Source organism: Nannospalax galili, unplaced genomic scaffold (assembly GCF_000622305.1).
Source record: "Nannospalax galili isolate Female #2095 unplaced genomic scaffold, S.galili_v1.0 scaffold341, whole genome shotgun sequence".
Lineage (NCBI taxonomy): Eukaryota > Metazoa > Chordata > Mammalia > Rodentia > Spalacidae > Nannospalax > Nannospalax galili.
In genome coordinates this window covers 568,859-585,748 of record NW_008346082.1, presented here as the reverse complement: position 1 = coordinate 585,748, position 16,890 = coordinate 568,859, and the positions used below count along the sequence as shown (strand labels likewise).

General features: G+C 46.9%; 1 protein-coding gene across 7 annotated transcripts in view; it reads left to right on the top strand.

Annotated features, from left to right (window-relative positions):
* The window catches only part of Unc13b (unc-13 homolog B), a 241,504-nt gene extending 229,366 nt beyond the window's left edge, over positions 1 to 12,138 (top strand). For 3 of the 7 annotated variants that reach the window (XM_029567943.1, XM_029567942.1, XM_029567941.1), the window contains 14 exons: positions 2,958 to 3,084; positions 3,343 to 3,439; positions 3,668 to 3,811; positions 4,563 to 4,640; positions 5,103 to 5,180; positions 5,575 to 5,663; positions 5,891 to 6,043; positions 6,160 to 6,283; positions 6,392 to 6,448; positions 6,605 to 6,685; positions 7,251 to 7,398; positions 10,038 to 10,166; positions 10,348 to 10,507; positions 10,655 to 12,138. In XM_029567943.1, coding sequence (XP_029423803.1) covers positions 2,958 to 3,084; positions 3,343 to 3,439; positions 3,668 to 3,811; positions 4,563 to 4,640; positions 5,103 to 5,180; positions 5,575 to 5,663; positions 5,891 to 6,043; positions 6,160 to 6,283; positions 6,392 to 6,448; positions 6,605 to 6,685; positions 7,251 to 7,398; positions 10,038 to 10,166; positions 10,348 to 10,507; positions 10,655 to 10,940 — 1,751 coding nt within the window. In that variant the 3' untranslated portion in view covers positions 10,941 to 12,138. The remainder of the gene's footprint in view (positions 1 to 2,957; positions 3,085 to 3,342; positions 3,440 to 3,667; positions 3,812 to 4,562; positions 4,641 to 5,102; positions 5,181 to 5,574; positions 5,664 to 5,890; positions 6,044 to 6,159; positions 6,284 to 6,391; positions 6,449 to 6,604; positions 6,686 to 7,250; positions 7,399 to 10,037; positions 10,167 to 10,347; positions 10,508 to 10,654) is intronic. The other 4 variants (XM_017800429.2, XM_029567944.1, XM_029567940.1 and 1 more) reach the window with 2 other exon arrangements.
* Positions 12,139 to 16,890: the final 4,752 nt, after the last annotated feature.

The following is a 16,890-nucleotide window of genomic DNA, read 5'->3' as shown; positions in this document are numbered from 1 at the left end:
TGTAGACCAGGCTGGCCTTGAACTCACAGAGATCCGCCTGTCTCTGCCTCCCGAGTGCTGGGATTAAAGGTGTGCACCACCACCCCTGGCATTATTCAAACTATTTTATGAGCTAAATTAGTGGTGGAAACCCAGTTTCCAGGCTTCAGGCTATGTGTAGATATAAATATACCCAGACCTTTTTTTTTTTTTTATTTCAAAGCATGGTCTCACTAAGTTGTCCAGGCCTTGAACTTGCTGTGTAGCCCAGGCAGGCCTTGAGTTTGCAATCCTCCTGATTTAGCCTCCTGAGTAGATGGGATTATAAGCCTGTGCTGCCATGTCTCGTGAGAGTTGGAGATTTAATTAGGTGGAAGTAGACCAGAAGAGACACGTTTTAGGATGTTCACACTTGAACTAGAGCGTAAGATTAGGTGGTGTGTTTTGTTCAACTTCACCTGGAGATGTTAAGACAGCAAGATATGGGAACTACAGTTTAAAGTAGACACAGTAAGGTATTCCAACAAAATCTTTTATAGACATTACCAGAATCAAAGAAAGACTAAGGGAGATATCCTCAAACTAAATAGCTGACACCATAAAGTTGAAAGAACTCTCCATGAATGGAAGATGGAAGAAAGAGAACAGAGCTGGGGAGGTGGCTTGGTGGGTAACAGCACTAGCCATGCTAACCTGACAGCTTGAGTTCGGTGCCCAGAAGCACGTAAAAGCCTGCTCTGGTGGGCCAGGTAGCCTGGAACAAGCTACACGATGGCAGAGACAACAGAGAAACCTTGCTTCAACAAGGTGGAAGGCAAGAACTGACCCCTGAAAATTGTCCTCTGACCTCCACATGTATGCTGTGGCATATGTGCATCATGGCATGCAAGTACTCACACTCGCACACACATTAAATAAATTTTTTAAGAGCAGAAATCAGGGATATGTTATAGAAACATGAGTGCCTCTTCTGACAGATTATACTTCTACCATGAGCAACAGCGATCTCATGAAATTTGTGTGTATGTGTATGCATGCACATGTGTTCGTGTGTGAATGGGTACTTACATAGATTTGGATTCACATGTGTGGAGGTCAAAGGACAAGCTCCAGTGTTGATCCTCAGGTGCCTTCTACTTTTTGTTTAGGCAGGGACTTTCCTTGGCTTGAATATCACCAAGTATCAGGCTGGCTAGCCCATGAACTGCCTGTCTTCATTTCCCATCTGCCATCACCTCCCATCTTGTCATCTTACTGGCATGTACTGCCATGCCCAGCTTTTTATGTTGATTCTGGGATCTGAACTCAGGTCCTCATGCTAATGAGGTGAGCACTTTACCAACTGAACTATTTCCCCAGCCCCCTCATGCAATCTTCCTGGAGCATTAACTCTTTGAGCCACGTTAGAATAAAGGATGGCTAATGTTTGCACCCTTATCTATTAGTGTTTATACTACAGAAGTTAATGTTTAATGTAGAAATTGGTACCTGGGACCAGAGGACACATAATGGATTATCAGAGAGAGTAAGATTTATATGCAAATACAGGCCCTGAAACAAAGAAGATGCTTGGGAGTCATGGGGCAGCCCTGCCCCCACTTCCATGGGTTGTTGAACAGGCTTAAGGAGGAGGGTATACCCTGTTCTGTCATTTAATTCCAAGATCTAGGATTGATTCAAGGACAGCAGGGAATGGGGTAGAGAAGAGGGTCTTTCTGATGACCCTGATTTTTCTACCTTCATTGCTCATTGGTGTCTCTGCTTTGTCAAAGCAACTACTGTCATTCATATTCCAAAAGTCCTCTTTGTTAGTGGTAAGAACTTTTGGTTGCCCCTTTGCCTAGTTGTACACCCTTCCTTCTCCTGCTTACTGCTTCCTAGAAGAGACAGTAGATGCAACTTCAGGTTACAGTGTTCCTACAGTCCCAGGAGATAACAGTCCTAGGACGGACCCTAGGCCTTTTCAGGCTGCAGCCAAGCCTTTTCTTTCTCTGCTTGGGTGTCTGCTGTGCTAGTCCCAAGGACCAGTGGGTCCCAGATGAGGATGTTCTGCATTGACTTGGAGGAGTATTACATACTATGATATATCCAAGTTGAGCAATGAAGTCTCAAAGGATACCAGCCATTCCTTCTCTATTGCTTAGTTTCTCCTCCTTTGAATCAATTGACTTTTATTATTCAAATTAATACTTGAACTCTAAAGTGGTAGTGAAGAGAACCTGTGGATGTTGCCAGTACTCCGTATTCTTAGTCAGCTGTGAGTGATCTTAGTCCGAAATTTTCCAGAGGGCTCTAGAGATTTAGGTAGCTGACCAATCAGATCCATAATAGTCCTATTTGCTGCAGCATGATGGACCTTTCTGTGTTTCCATGGTTTCCAAATTGCCTGTCCTTATTTGCATACTTCCCCGAGAGCTCATTTTCTGTGTCTTAGCTCTATTCTGGAGACCCTCACTTGGCCTTAGGATTCTGTCACTGTAATTTGTTCAAATGCCTTTCTATTTGGTTTTCTTTGTCTCTAATAGTTGCCGTTAATGCATTCATGCCGTGTACAACTCTTCATATCATTTCATTTAAGTCCATCTGATAGAACGGTTCAGCTGCTAAGATTGAAAAAAAATGCATTAGAAAACTATTGCTCTCCCCCAGCCCCCAGTCCTGGGCAGTCTCCACTAACCATCATTAGCACCCACTACCCTTTCTCTTCTTCACCAGAGGCCAGCGTTCTCACTTTGTACTTCTAGACGTTAGAATAAGAAGACTGTGGGTTTTATTTGGCTTATTCTCTCTAGAGGAGTATTTGGGACAGGTTCTTAGAGAATGGTTGAGTAGGGTACTAGTGGGGGAAGGGGAAATAGCTGTTAGGAGGAGTTATGAGTCTGTCTTCCAAGATATCAGACAGAGTCACCTGCTGCCCTGGGAAAGTTCTGCTAAAACTCTGACTACTGCTAAAACTTGACTCAGCATCCCTCCCTTAGAACATGAGAAGGACCGGCTGTGTAAAAGTGCCGACTACATGAACCTGCACTTCAAGGTGAAGTGGCTCCACAATGAATATGTACGGGATCTGCCTGCCCTCCAGGGCCAGGTGCCTGAGTACCCAGCGTGAGTGTGTGGGCACCAGAGGGAAGGAAAGGGAGGGCAGGGGAGGGGAGGGGAGGGGTCGTCAGGGTAGGCAGGGATAGTGTCCTACATTCATTTCAGCAGGGCAGGCCTCAAACTGCCTGTGGCAGGCACTGCTGTAGAAAAAGTGTTCAGCAGTGTCCTGCCTTCTAAAAGATCCAATCTGGTGGAGTAAATTAGACATTATGGGTAGGTACCAAGCACTGTCTTTAATTCCTAGTTTTCCTGTTCTGGTTACAGGTGGTTTGAGCAATTTGTGCTGCAGTGGCTAGATGAGAATGAAGATGTGTCCCTGGAATTCCTTCGTGGGGCCCTGGAACGAGATAAGAAGGATGGGGTAAGTCGAAGGATTTGGCTACACAGTGATCAGTCCAGGTCTTCGGGCATTTAGCTATTGGCAGAGGTTTCTGGGCTTCTTCCAGGCTGACTGGCCTGTTCTGTGAAATCTTTAAGAAACTTATGGAGAGCACTGAGCCATCCCTGCTGAGCAGAGCTCTTTTAGACTTTTTGAGCTTGACAAAGGTAGAAGGTATGGATGGTTACCCCCATGTATGGTCTTCCTTAGTTCCAGCAGACATCAGAGCATGCACTCTTTTCCTGTTCTGTGGTGGACGTCTTTACACAACTCAACCAGAGCTTTGAGATCATCCGGAAATTGGAATGCCCAGACCCCAGCATCCTTGCCCACTACATGAGAAGATTTGCTAAGGTAATCATGGGCTTCCCTGTCCCTTCCCCCTTAGTACTACCACACTCACAAGTTAGTCACAGGCCTGAGTTCCAGGCCCCTCCACAGTGACTTTCAGGTAAAGCCTAGTGTTACTATTTCCCCTTTGCTGTGTCTGGGGCAGATGTGTCTGCAGTTGAGAGGAAGCTTTGCTCCTTCCATGAGAGTTCCCCTTTGCTTCCTTGATATTTTGGGAGATTTTTGTTTTGTTTTGATTTGGGTTTTTCTTTTATTTACTATTTTTATTTTATGTGTATACATGTATTGTCTGCATGTAGGTAAGTGCACTCATGTCGTGCAATGCCCGCGCAAGACAGAAGAGGCTGTCGGATCCCCTGGAACTGGAGTTACGGACAATTGTTAGCTGCCATGTGGGTGTCAGGATTCGAACCCAGGTCTTCTGCACGAACAGTCAATGTTCTTAACTGCTGAACCATCTCTCCAACCCCCGATTTGGGTTTTTGTTTTTTTTTAATTGTTCCTTTTTTTTTTTTTTTTTTTTTGAGACATGGCCTTGCTATGTAGCTCTGACTGGCCCAAAACTCACTATGTAACCTAGGCTGGTCTTGAACCTCAGCTGTCCTTCTGTCTCTGCCTCTAGAGTGCTGAGATTACATGCATGCCCCACCACAGCTGGCTCCCTGGTACTGTTGTTCTGGGTTGAGAAGTGAAACCTCAGGCAAGGTCCCTGTGGAGACAGCTGAGCAGTTCTTTCTTTTTTCTCTTTCCTCAGACCATTGGGAAAGTGCTGATGCAGTATGCAGACATCTTATCAAAGGACTTCCCAGCTTATTGCACAAAGGAGAAACTGGTAGGGTCAGGCCCTTGGGGCACTCAGAGAAAGGGAATGAAGGACATTTGAATGTTCCTCAGTTGCCCTTGACTTCTGGCTCCCTTCTAAGCTTTACTTGAGACTCATGCAGCAAGATAATGAAAAGTTGACTAAGTGTTCCTCTGAGCTCCATTTTGTGCTTTATCCATCACTAAGATAAGCCCTCTTTTAATAAAAAATTTCAGACATTCCAAGAGTTATAAAGAGTAATAAACTGACTACCTGTGCAACTACCACCCAGTTTAAAGGGAAAACATTTTCTTGCAGTCTTTGCTCAGAGAGAACTGTCTGAATTGGCTCCAGATATTAGTGCCTAGGGAGAGGCTTATGCAATGTGAACTCCCTGTGGTCTTAGAATAGTATAAGAGAGGGAGGGACCCTAGGCTAATGGGCCCTGTGCTGAAGTGAGCTAAGACTCAAGGGTTCCATCTGTCCCTAAAGCCCTGCATCCTGATGAACAATATGCAGCAACTGAGGGTCCAGCTGGAGAAAATGTTTGAGGCCATGGGAGGCAAAGAGGTAAGTCTTAGGGTTTGTGGTCACTGTACTTTGCCTTTTATTCTGAGTTGCCTGGGCAAAGACCTCTATGCTCTCTTGATTAGGTATAGGCTATGAGTTTAGCTTCATGTTTAGGATGATTTAATTTGAGATAGGCATTGAGGTAAAGACCTAGGATGAAGAGTAGCCATTAAGATATGATCATAGTAGAAAGGTGCAAACATGGACATAAGGGCCCTAGGAGGGAGGAATAGGCATTGGGGTATGGTCCTAAGAGGGAGAATCTGGCATTGGAATATGGCCGTAGAAGAGAGGAGCAGACATTGGGGTAAGGCCCTAAGAGGGAAGAATGATAGTCTATGAGAGAAGAACGTAAATGAGGCAGCCTGACCTTGTCTACCTCCTATGGCTACAGCTGGACTCTGAAGCTGCAGACAGTCTGAAGGAGCTTCAGGTGAAACTGAATACAGTTCTGGATGAGCTCAGTATGGTGTTTGGAAACAGGTCAGTAGCCCCCAAGTATGCAGCCTTTAGAACCGGGTGTGGTCCCTGGCCAGCCCCAGAGCTGTTGCCCATGCCCCTCCAGCTTCAGAGATGCAGATCTTCCTGTATTCCTGCTAATTGTCCCTCCTGGAGCTGTACCATGAGCATAAAGAAATGGGTCTGAATTGCTGGTGTTGTCCAGGGTCAGTGCAGGGGCAGGGAAGGCTGCACTGTGGGCACATGTGTAGCTTCCAGGTACGGATTGATGAGTGCATTCGACAAATGGCTGACATCCTGGGCCAAGTTCGGGGCACAGGAAATGCATCTCCCAACGCCCGGGCCTCGGTGGCTCAGGATGCAGATAGTGTGCTGCGACCTCTCATGGACTTCCTGGATGGCAAGTGAGTACAGTACTCCAGGAGGAAGAGTAAAGTAGAGGCTGTCAGACAGAGGAGTCTCTAGGGGAATGGGCATTCCAGACTCTTCCCCCAGCCTCACCTGTTTCCTGGGTCTACAGCCTCACACTTTTTGCCACTGTGTGTGAGAAGACGGTTCTGAAACGAGTCCTGAAGGAGCTCTGGAGGGTAGTAATGAACACCATGGAACGGATGATTGTCTTGCCCCCACTCACTGACCAGACAGTAAGAGCACCTCCCTCCCAGTCCCTTCTACTATCTCTCTTTCCCTCACTCCCCACTTCCTAATAAAGTTTGCAGTCCTCTGCTCTTGACTGATCCCTCTCTGCCCAGGGCACCCAGCTGATCTTCACTGCTGCCAAGGAGCTGAGCCAGCTTTCTAAACTCAAGGTTCTTGGGATGTGGGATCCTCATGAGGCTGTGGGGAGGGTGCATGGAAGTCTAAAAAGGAAGGGGGAGGAAAGGGACATGCTGCTGTGGACCAGCAGGTGAAACAGATTTTTATGACTGCCATTGGCTGTCCTGATATGTTCTCTGGGGTTCCAGGACCACATGGCACGAGAGGAAACACGGAACCTTACTCCAAAGCAGTGTGCTGTCCTCGACCTGGCCCTGGACACCATCAAGGTAGAGACTTTCCCGGTTTCCAGACAGCTTCCCATACACACTTGGCATCCCACCCTGCCAGACTAGGTGCCCTCACACTCTGAGCATTCCATATCCAAAGTGCAAGCCTTAGTCAGTGTCAGGGTTAGAGAGAGAGACAGATATGGTTCCAGATCCAAATACAAGATTGGGAAGGTGATATAATAAGCTAGGTCATGTGAGCTGTGGTTGAGGCATTTGGGGGAAATACTTCCCCAAAGGGGAAGTCCAGGGTATCAAGTTCCCTAAGACTCAGAGAGAGAAAAGATCACTTTTGGCAATTCTCCCTGCCTAAAATGTTTTATCCTATACCTGTCCAGGTAGATAGACCCTTCCTCTAAACACTACCTCCAGTAATAGGGCTCTTCCCTACTGTTCCTTCAAAATACCTGAATGATGCTGAGGGACCGTGACCAGCTCTGTGGGCGTCCCCAGTCTTCGCTTGCCAAATGATCTGTTCCCACAGTCCTGTCCTGGCTTTTCTGAGGACAGCTGGGGAGCTACCTTTTCTGTGAGGGGATGAAGCAGGTGCTCATGTATCTTTCAGCAATACTTCCACGCAGGAGGCAATGGTCTGAAGAAAACCTTCCTGGAGAAGAGCCCAGACCTGCAGTCTCTACGCTATGCCCTGTCTCTGTACACACAGACCACAGACACTCTCATCAAGACATTTGTGCGCTCACAGACTGCCCAGGGTAAGACCCAAAGGCTGTGTGTTCCCACCTCCCCTCCCATATACATCTGCGTATAGAAGTCAGTCTTGTCTAGCCCTTGTGGAGGATCCTATTTTTTTCTTCAAACTTGGATCTCAGTGTTCAGTACTCAACCACAGTACTTACCCATACCCATACTCATGCTAAGCAGGAGAAAGAGCCATATGGGCCTTGGAAATGTACCTAGGATTCCTTTTCCTGGACCTTGACTGCCCAGTGCACATTCATTGACCTCAACTATACCTTCTGGTAATGGGACAAAAGAAGGAAAACCCTATGAGGAGCCCTTGAGAAAATGGTTGAGGTACCCATGAAAGCTTAGAGCTTTAGGAACCTTGCTTAGAGTTGTCCTGAAGAGAGAAAACAAAGGGTTTCACAGACCCTGCACCATGGACAAAGAAAAGCCGAAGAGGCAAATTATGGGCATAGAGGCTTACACTGAAATTCTGAACTCATCCAGGAGCAAGGTCCCAGGAGGCACTTGGAGGCACACTTGTATCTCTCTCTCCACGGAAACTTGGGCAGGCTGTCAGGGGGTATGAACCTAATGGCATAGTAAGAGTGGGAGGCTTGGGTCTTACTGAGCTGTGGATGAAGCACAGAGTTGACCTGGAAAGGAGAAGTCTTAAGCAGTTAAGACTGGAAGTGACTGGAGGTGAGAAAATGGAGGGGACCTGCCCTCCTGCTGTGTCCTATTGCTGTTCTCAGCCCTGCAGCTCTGCCGTGTGTCCTATAGCTGTTCTCAGTCCTGCGGCTCTGCCGTGTCCTATAGCTGTTCTCAGTCCTGCGGCTCTGCCGTGTCCTATAGCTGTTCTCAGTCCTGCGGCTCTGCCATGTCCTATAGCTGTTCTCAGTCCTGTGGCTCTGCCGTGTCCTATAGCTGTTCTCAGTCCTGCGGCTCTGCTGTGTCCTATAGCTGTTCTCAGTCCTGCGGCTCTGCCGTGTCCTATAGCTGTTCTCAGTCCTGTGGCTCTGCCGTGTCCTATAGCTGTTCTCAGTCCTGCGGCTCTGCCGTGTCCTATAGCTGTTCTCAGTCCTGCGGCTCTGCCGTGTCCTATAGCTGTTCTCAGTCCTGCGGCTCTGCCATGTCCTATAGCTGTTCTCAGTCCTGTGGCTCTGCTGTGTGTCCTATAGGTGGTCTCAGTCCTGTAGCTCTGCTGTGTGTCCTATAGGTGGTCTCAGTCCTGTAGCTCTGCTGTGTGTCCTATAGGTGGTCTCAGCCAGGGTCAGGAGGAGAAAGCAAAAGAGACAGAGATGAGTGTGGCTGAGAACAGGGAGAACTTTTACAGAGCTGAGGCCATGGAGGATTCAAGTTAATCCAGAAAGGTTTTTTGGAAACCTTGAGCTATGAGCTAGATAACAGTGAAGGAGAGGCGGAAGGGGCTAGAGGGGGCAATAACAAGCCTATACCACAGGGAAAACAAATGTGTGCATTTTTTTTTAACCTCTTGTCATTTAAGGGCCTAGAAAATGGAAGCCTGCTACCTCTCCCCTGACCCACTGGTCTTGAATACCTTCTGTCTGTATTTTTTCTACTACTTCTGCCTTGATTTGTTTGATTTCCAACTTGTGAAGTCTAATGTGGACTACTCAGGCATTGCCCTTGGCTCTTGGATGTTTTTCCTATCCTGCCCTGTCTCTGTGCTTTCTCAGAATGTAAATGAACTTTGAATGGCTGTAACTCCTTTGACCTCTAATGACTCTTCTTTCTCTGTCCTGCTGCTGCTACCTTTTGACTTGCCTGTCCTGCTCAGTACATGATGGGAAAGGTATTAGGTTTACTGCCAATGAGGATATTCGGCCAGAAAAGGGTATGTTCCTTTACATTGTGCAGCCATGAACCTAATGTAGGCTAATACTGACCTCTGTGAGTTACAGTGAGCTGCTTATGCTAGGGATGAATGAACCAGCCGCCAAAAGTTCAGAAGCTCTATGCCAAATCTTAGTCCTGAGCAGTATGCTCATATATCCCAGGAGGAGCTTCTGTTCTGGACCTCCGTCCTGTCCTCAGAATTTCCCCACCTTTCCACCTCAAGACCAAGAAGGGTTTTATCTGAGGTGCAAAGTAGTGATGTGTTCTCAAAATCGAGTGCTGCCTCTTCCGAGAGAAGCCTACAGGCTACAAATTGGCTCTCTTCAGAGCTTGTGATTAGAGAATTCTTTCATGAATTTTAATAGAACAAAGAAGGCCTCCAAGGCAGGAGCATCCAGGAATCCTGAGAACAAGTGGGAGGTTGCTGTTTTTGGTTAGACGGAGTAGACAGAGATCCACAGGAAGCATTAAGAGACACAAGTCAGGGCATGGTAGCACATGCCTATAATCCCAGAAATCGGGAGGCTGAAGCAGGAGGCTCTCATATTCAAGGCTGGCCTGCACTATATAGCAAGTGTGTGTGTGTGTGGGGGGGGTGATATGAGAGAGAAAATTCCTAGTACAGATGTTGGAGTTTCTCCTCAGATGCCGTCCGTTTAACCTATGTTACAATGTGCAGCCTTATTCTTTATCACTTATTGTTCCTTCTTCCAATGGTTACTTCCCCCATGACTACTATGGGTGATTTCTTCTTTAGGGTATTAGTTGGGGCCTCCTAAACCCTCCTTTTGACCTTTAATCATCCTAGAGCTCTCCAGTGGGCAATCATCTGTCTGTCTCTCAGGGGCTGGTGTGGATGATCCTGTGGGAGAAGTCTCTATTCAGGTGGACTTATTTACCCATCCTGGCACTGGGGAGCACAAGGTCACAGTGAAAGGTAAGTGTTGTTGGTTTACAGATCTGACCTTTTCTTGTCTGCTTCCTCATGAATCCATTGAAGGCAGAGGCTGCTCATCCCTGTCCTCTAGTTATCCCAATCCTCAGCCTTTCTCCAAGCAGAAGGTGAACTGGGAATGCTTGGTGGGATCCCTCACAGATTTCCTTTTTTTTTTGAGCAGTGGTGGCTGCCAATGACCTCAAGTGGCAGACAGCGGGTATGTTCCGACCTTTTGTGGAAGTGACCATGGTTGGCCCACACCAAAGTGATAAGAAGAGGAAGTTCACAACCAAATCCAAAAGCAATAACTGGGCCCCCAAGTACAATGAGACATTCCATTTGTAAGTTATGGGGTAGGAGACCTTTAGGACTCTGGAATGGGGAGAGCTGGGTGGTCAGGCTGAAGCGTTAGAGGGGTGGGCTAGATTTCAAACTTGGGTAAATTCAGCTGATCAGTTCTGACTTCCTACTCTACCCTGTTCTCATAGTCTTCTGGGAAATGAAGAGGGTCCAGAGGCCTATGAGTTGCAAATATGCGTGAAGGATTACTGCTTTGCCCGGGAGGATCGTGTGATAGGACTGGCAGTGATGCCCCTGAGGGATGTGGCAGCCAAGGGCAGCTGTGCCTGCTGGTGTCCCTTGGGCCGGAAGATCCACATGGATGAGACAGGCATGACCGTTCTCCGGATTCTGTCTCAGAGGAGCAATGACGAAGTGGCCCGAGAGTTCGTGAAACTCAAATCAGAGTCCCGTTCCACAGAGGAGGGGAGTTGAACACCTTTGACTTCCAGACAGCAGCAACTGCACAGATCAGTCAGTGAGAGTTGGCTCTGTTAGCCAGCTTAGAGTCCTTGTAGTCAAGAGGCTGACTCTCCCCGTTAAGGCTATTTAAGAAAATTTGGGGGTAATAAGAATATGGCTTTTCAGAGGAAGGGTCACAAATCCCCAACTAGCAGGTCTGTGGTGCTAGGAGCTTGGCTACGGGAGCTATTATGTGGAGAGAGTTTCCATAAGTAGTCAGCGATAGACATTTCTAAGAATGTCAGCTATTCTTGTTTAGACAGCTGTCCGTCCCACTTCCCACCTCTACCCTTCGCTAAACCACATTTTGTCCAGTTAGACACATACCAATCACTAGAAGAACAAGTTTCAAGAGCCTTGAGCTTATGCCTGGCTAGCCCTGTGGTCTGTATTGGAGATTGGCCAGAGCAGGAACACACAGAATAGATTCACTATCTTTTGAGCAGTAGAACTGTTTTCTGTGGTTGCAATAGAACAAGGCTTGGAAACTGAACAAGATACCTTCTAGAATTCCTTCCCTCAGAATATCTGTCACAAGTCAAAGCAGGTTCACATGGTGCTTCAACACCCTGAGCAGATTGGAACCCAGGCATCGGGCCTCTCCTGCCCAGAGTTCCCTTCCATTCCTTCCATATAAGCAGGGGAGTGATGCTTAGAACACTCGAAACCATTCTTACATGTAAAGACCTGAGGGCTAGCTAAAAGATCCAAGGATATTTTCTTCTTGGGTAGTCTCTGAACAAAGCCAAAAATTGTGGAAACCAGTCTTGAAAGTCCTCACCTATGGCCACGACCTTCTGGCTATCCTCCTTACAGAAAACGTCTAGCCTTTGGCCTCTCTCCCTGTCTTTGGGATCAGCTGCTCTTGGACTGGTCAAGCATAAAGAAGGAACTTGGACTCTCATTCCTCTGGATAAGCTGGATGGAGGCGGATCTCAGTACTCCCTGGCAAGTGAGAGACAGACTCTTCCTGAGGGTCCAATGGACTTTGCAGACCCTTGCTCAGAGGAGTGAAATGGTCCTTGGGTTTCCTCATAGTAGCCTTCTGAACTTTTCCACAGCTATACCGGCCAATACGTGAAACAAGAAACCAAACATTTGCTGTTTTTAATTTTATGTGCCATTGTTACAGGAAATTATAGACTAGTCTGTAATAAATTATCTTATAGCAGCCTTTGGGGTCTCAAATTCTGTGAAAATGTAGAAACACATGGAAATGTCTATCCTATTTAATGATAGCTTTTGGACCCATGACCCCTGGCCATTTCACACACTCCCTCTTCCCACATCCTATAGCCAAGTGGAGCCCAAAACTGTTCTGAATGTGCACCAAGCAACACAGCAGCCACTAGGCTTTGACCTGAGACAACAATCTGATTAACAGTCATGTGACCTAACACATTGGCTTCCTACAGAAGGTCCAGAAGAGGAGGAGATGGCATGTGCCACTGGAAAGTACCATGCTTTTCTCCTTGTCTGGAATCGCCAGAACAGACTAGAAGCTGGGTTGTGAAACAGGGCAGACTATGATGAGGAGAGTGTGCTGGGTAGCTTTAGTGTCAACTTGACACACCTGGGTTGAGGGAGTCTCAGTTGGGGAATTGTCTCTTGGACTGGCCTGTGGCCATGTCTGATGGTCATCTTCTTTATGAGTGATGTGGGAGGGCCCAGCCCACTGTGGGTGGTGCCACCCCTGGGCAGGTGGGCCTGTGTTGCATAAGAAAGCAGGCTGAGCAGGGGCCAGGGAGCAAGCCTGTAAGCAGCATTCCTCCATGGCCTCTGCTCCAGCTCCTGCCTCAGGTTCTTGCCCTGAGTTCCTACCTTGGGTTCCCGGATGAACTGTGACCTGGGATATGTAAGCTAAATAAACCCTTTCTTCCCCAAGTTGGTAGTGGTCAGAATAGTTCAAGTTGACACTAAAGCTACCCAGCACAGAGGAATATGCCTGCAGTGGGTCGTGTAGGTGCTGAGGCTTCCATGGAAGGGACAGAGGTTAGGCTTTTCATTCAGGATCTCTTCAAGGAAGCTGAGCTGCAGTAGCAAAGTTCCTAAGGTAGAGGAAGGATGGTCAAAATGAGACCTCCTGGCCTAGGAATCAGAAAAGCTGACACAAAGGAAAAATCACCTACTTCCTCGGTGGCACTGTCACCACCTGAGACAGGGAACTAGCTCCATTTCCCTGCTTGCTAAATAGATTCTTACAGTTCAGTTGCCAAGTCATTGTTTTATTTGGTTGTGAGATAGGGTCTCTCTGTAGCTCTGGCTGGCCTGGAACTTGATACATAGACCAGGCTGGCCTTGATCTCACAGACTTCTGCCTGCCTGTGCTTCCCAGGTGCTGGGATTAAAGGCATGGGCTACCATGCCGGCCTCCAAGTCATTTTTATACTTGCTCCTTCCCTTTCCTCTCCTAAACCAGCCACCTTGTCATTTCTGTATCAGAATTGCCCCCATACACCTACTGTCTAATGTCTAGTCCCACTACCAGTGGGGACTTTTAGTTCCCTCTTCTGGATCACTGATAGTCCCAGAACTGTTCCTCTTCACACTGTTCTGTTAAAGCTCCTCAGTGATCACCCCGAGCTTCCAAGCTGAAACTCCGAGACTTTCCAAGAGGGCACAGTCCAATCCCCCAACACACCCAATCCTGCAGGTATCTGAAGCTTTGTCCTTACAGTTCCCCCCACAAGCCATGGTACTTGTGCCTCTGTGTCCTTTTACATTCCGGTCTTGCTGGAATGGTCTGCTGCTCTTTCCAGTGCGTTTTAGCCTGTCATCTCCAGGGAAGCTGTTGGGACCCAACCTACTCGGGACAGCACTCTTCGCTGATATACCGCGTCCCCGCGTCCTCTCATCAGCCTGTGGTCTCTTCCGGGCAGGGTCTGAGGAGGTCCTCTCTGGCCTAAGGCCCTTCAGGGACTAGCACTCAAGTACTTCAAAGCCAGGAGGACATCTGCAGGCTGCTGACCCGGTGGGGGGAGGGGCCTGATGAAAGGGGCGTGGCAAGGGCGGACTCGTAGGCGAGGGGCGGGCCCAGCTCTGGCCCGAAGCGCTGACCCTGTGGCACCTGCGCAAAAGGTGCGCTAAGATGGAGGTCGCTGGGGTCCACGGCTGTGGAGCGACGGTAAGCAGGGGGCGCCCGAGGAGAAGTTATGCCTTCTGGCCGGCAGTGCTCACGCGGAGGACCGTCCCTTCGTCGTTCCTCTCTGTGTACTTCCGAGGCCGTCCATCGTGCGCCCTTAGCTTTTCTACTCCCCAGATTACAGCTCACTCAGTACTCCTCGAATACATTGGCTCCCCGGCACTCGAGATGTGTTTGTCCGGATCCTTACTTAAGGGTTCTTTATCCTCGAGATAACTCCCAAGGGCACAGTTTTCCATAAAGCACCCTGCCCCTCAACTGTGGCATATTCCTGATAACTACAGGAGTTTGACCATTTTTCCAGCACCGCTAAGATCCTCAGAAGGTATTTACTATCATTCTCTTAACAAACGGATGCCTACTCGGCAGGGAAAGTAAAACTCTACCTGATTTGCAACAGGCTTTCAGATCTGAATTAGTATCTGCATTATCTGTCTGAGGAACCACTGACATTGACATTGTTAGACTTACCTCATTTATTCATTTATGAGACGGGCTTGCTAGGTAGGCCTAACTGCCCTGAAATTCACTGTGTAGACCAGACTGGCCTTGAACTTGCAATGATTCTCCTGTCTGGTCCTCTTGACTGTTTGAGCCCCTATACCCAGCAATTGCTAAAACAATATTTCAACCAGCACTTCTAAGGCAGAGATAAGAGGATCAAGACCGGCTGGCAGCTTTTTTGGAAAAAAAAAAGAAAAAAGAAAAGTAAGCTGAGGCTGCAGAGATGATTCAGTAGTTAACTAAGAGCACTGGCTGCTCTTGCAGAGGACCCAGGTTCATTTCCCAGCACCCACATGTTCCCAGCTAACAACCATTCCTAACTCCATTTCCAGGGGATCTGAAGCCCTCCTCTGCCCTCCATGGCATTGCATGCAGACAAAATAGTCATACACATAAAATAAAAATAAATAAAATTTTAATTGGAAGACTTGTTAGCTCACAAAGCAAGTGACCAGAACTGAGAAAGAGCATTAAAGTAGTCTAATAGTTCATTGTAGGCAGCAGTTAGTGTCTTCTCATGCTGGACTTCACATGGCTGGTGTCAAGGAGCCATTTGGATATATGACCCTGGCGAGAACTTAGGGGTCATTTTCTTAGCTAACATTTTAAGTTCCTAATGAAAACTGAAATCCAAATGTTATACACACACACACACACACACACACACACAAATGCATGTATGTTAATGCTCCTGTAATGTTCTAATTGGATCAGAGGTCATCCCAAAAGTTAGAACCAAGGGTGGTATCTGTACTAACATAATTTTGGTAAGAGGGTTCAAGCAAAATATATGAAAGTAGCTCTGATTCATTTGAACTTGAAGCAATCCCATGTGCGACTCATCTCTCTGATAAGGCCAGGTCAAGGGCAAGGTATTAATTTCCCTCTCTGGTTACAAAAGGCCTGGCTCTGATCTATCCCAAAAGTAACGTATCAAATGCACTAACTCCAGGCAAAGGATATAGCCCAATGGTGGAGGATTTGCCTAGCCTGTGCAAAGGAACACACTAAGAACTAGAGAAAAAAAATAAAAGTATCAAGAGGGCTAATTCTGAACACACAGTAACCCCCGTCTGGGTAATAATAGGTTTCAGACTGTGTCTAATCAGAAGTAGAGCAAAGTACCTTTAATAGTGGACTTTTATAATTCAAACCATACTTTACATATTAAATAGCACTATAATAGAATGATTTGATAGTTTTAAACTAGCAATATAATTTACATATTAAATATAATTTACATATTAAATAGCACTATAATAGAATGATTTGATAGTTTTAAACAGAAGAAAAAAGAAAAATTTCAGGTTACAAAACCTGAAGTAGGGGCTGGAGAGATGGCTCAGTGGTTAAGACCACTGACTGTTCTTGCAGAGGACCCGGGTTTGATTCCTAGCACCCACATGATGGGTAACAACCACCCGTAAATCCAGTTCTAGGGGAATTCAATGCCCTATCCTCTGTGGGCAATGCACAACACAGGTGCACTTACATACAGGCAATACACTCATACACATAAAAACTAATAAAAATGTCTTAAAAACCTGCAATGGATTTTTAAAGGACAAAATCATTTCTTTCAGCCTAAGAGTGTGACACACCTATTCATTGTGAATACTTTGAACTACTTTCCTGCATGATTTTCCCAGAAGCAGAAAAGCAAAGCTAAAGAGGCAACATAGAGTGGCAAAGATGGTATAGAAGTAGGGCTCAGAAGGTATTAATACAGCTCTGCCCCGTACTATTCAAGACACTAACCTTTAACTTACCAGTTTTCTGCATTTATTTGGACAGATAATTTTTCCCATATGTAACTCAGAGGGGTGAAATGGACTCATATACATAAAAAAGACTTTGAAAGCTGTACATTTTCTCTACACATATAAAGAAGTATTATAAATGATCCTTTGAGTGCTGATAAATTAATTTGTTAAGAAATTAGTCTTGCCGGGCATGGTGGCACACGCCTTTAGTCCCAGCACTCGGGAGGCAGAGGCAGGCGGATATCTCTGAGTTCAAGGCCAGCCTGGTCTACAGAGTGAGTTCCAGGACAGCTGTGGCTACAGGGAGACCCTGCCTCAAAAAAACAAAAAAAAAAGGAAAGAAAGAAATTAGTCTTGCTGAGTCCAAGTGCCAGGTATTCATCTAGGCATAGGGCCTAGCACTGAATAAGAAACAAATAACCACACGCTAGAGAGTTGGCTCAGCAGTTAAGAGCACTAGCTGCTCTTGCAGAGGACTCAGGTTCAGTTCCCAGCACCCACATAGCAGCTAACA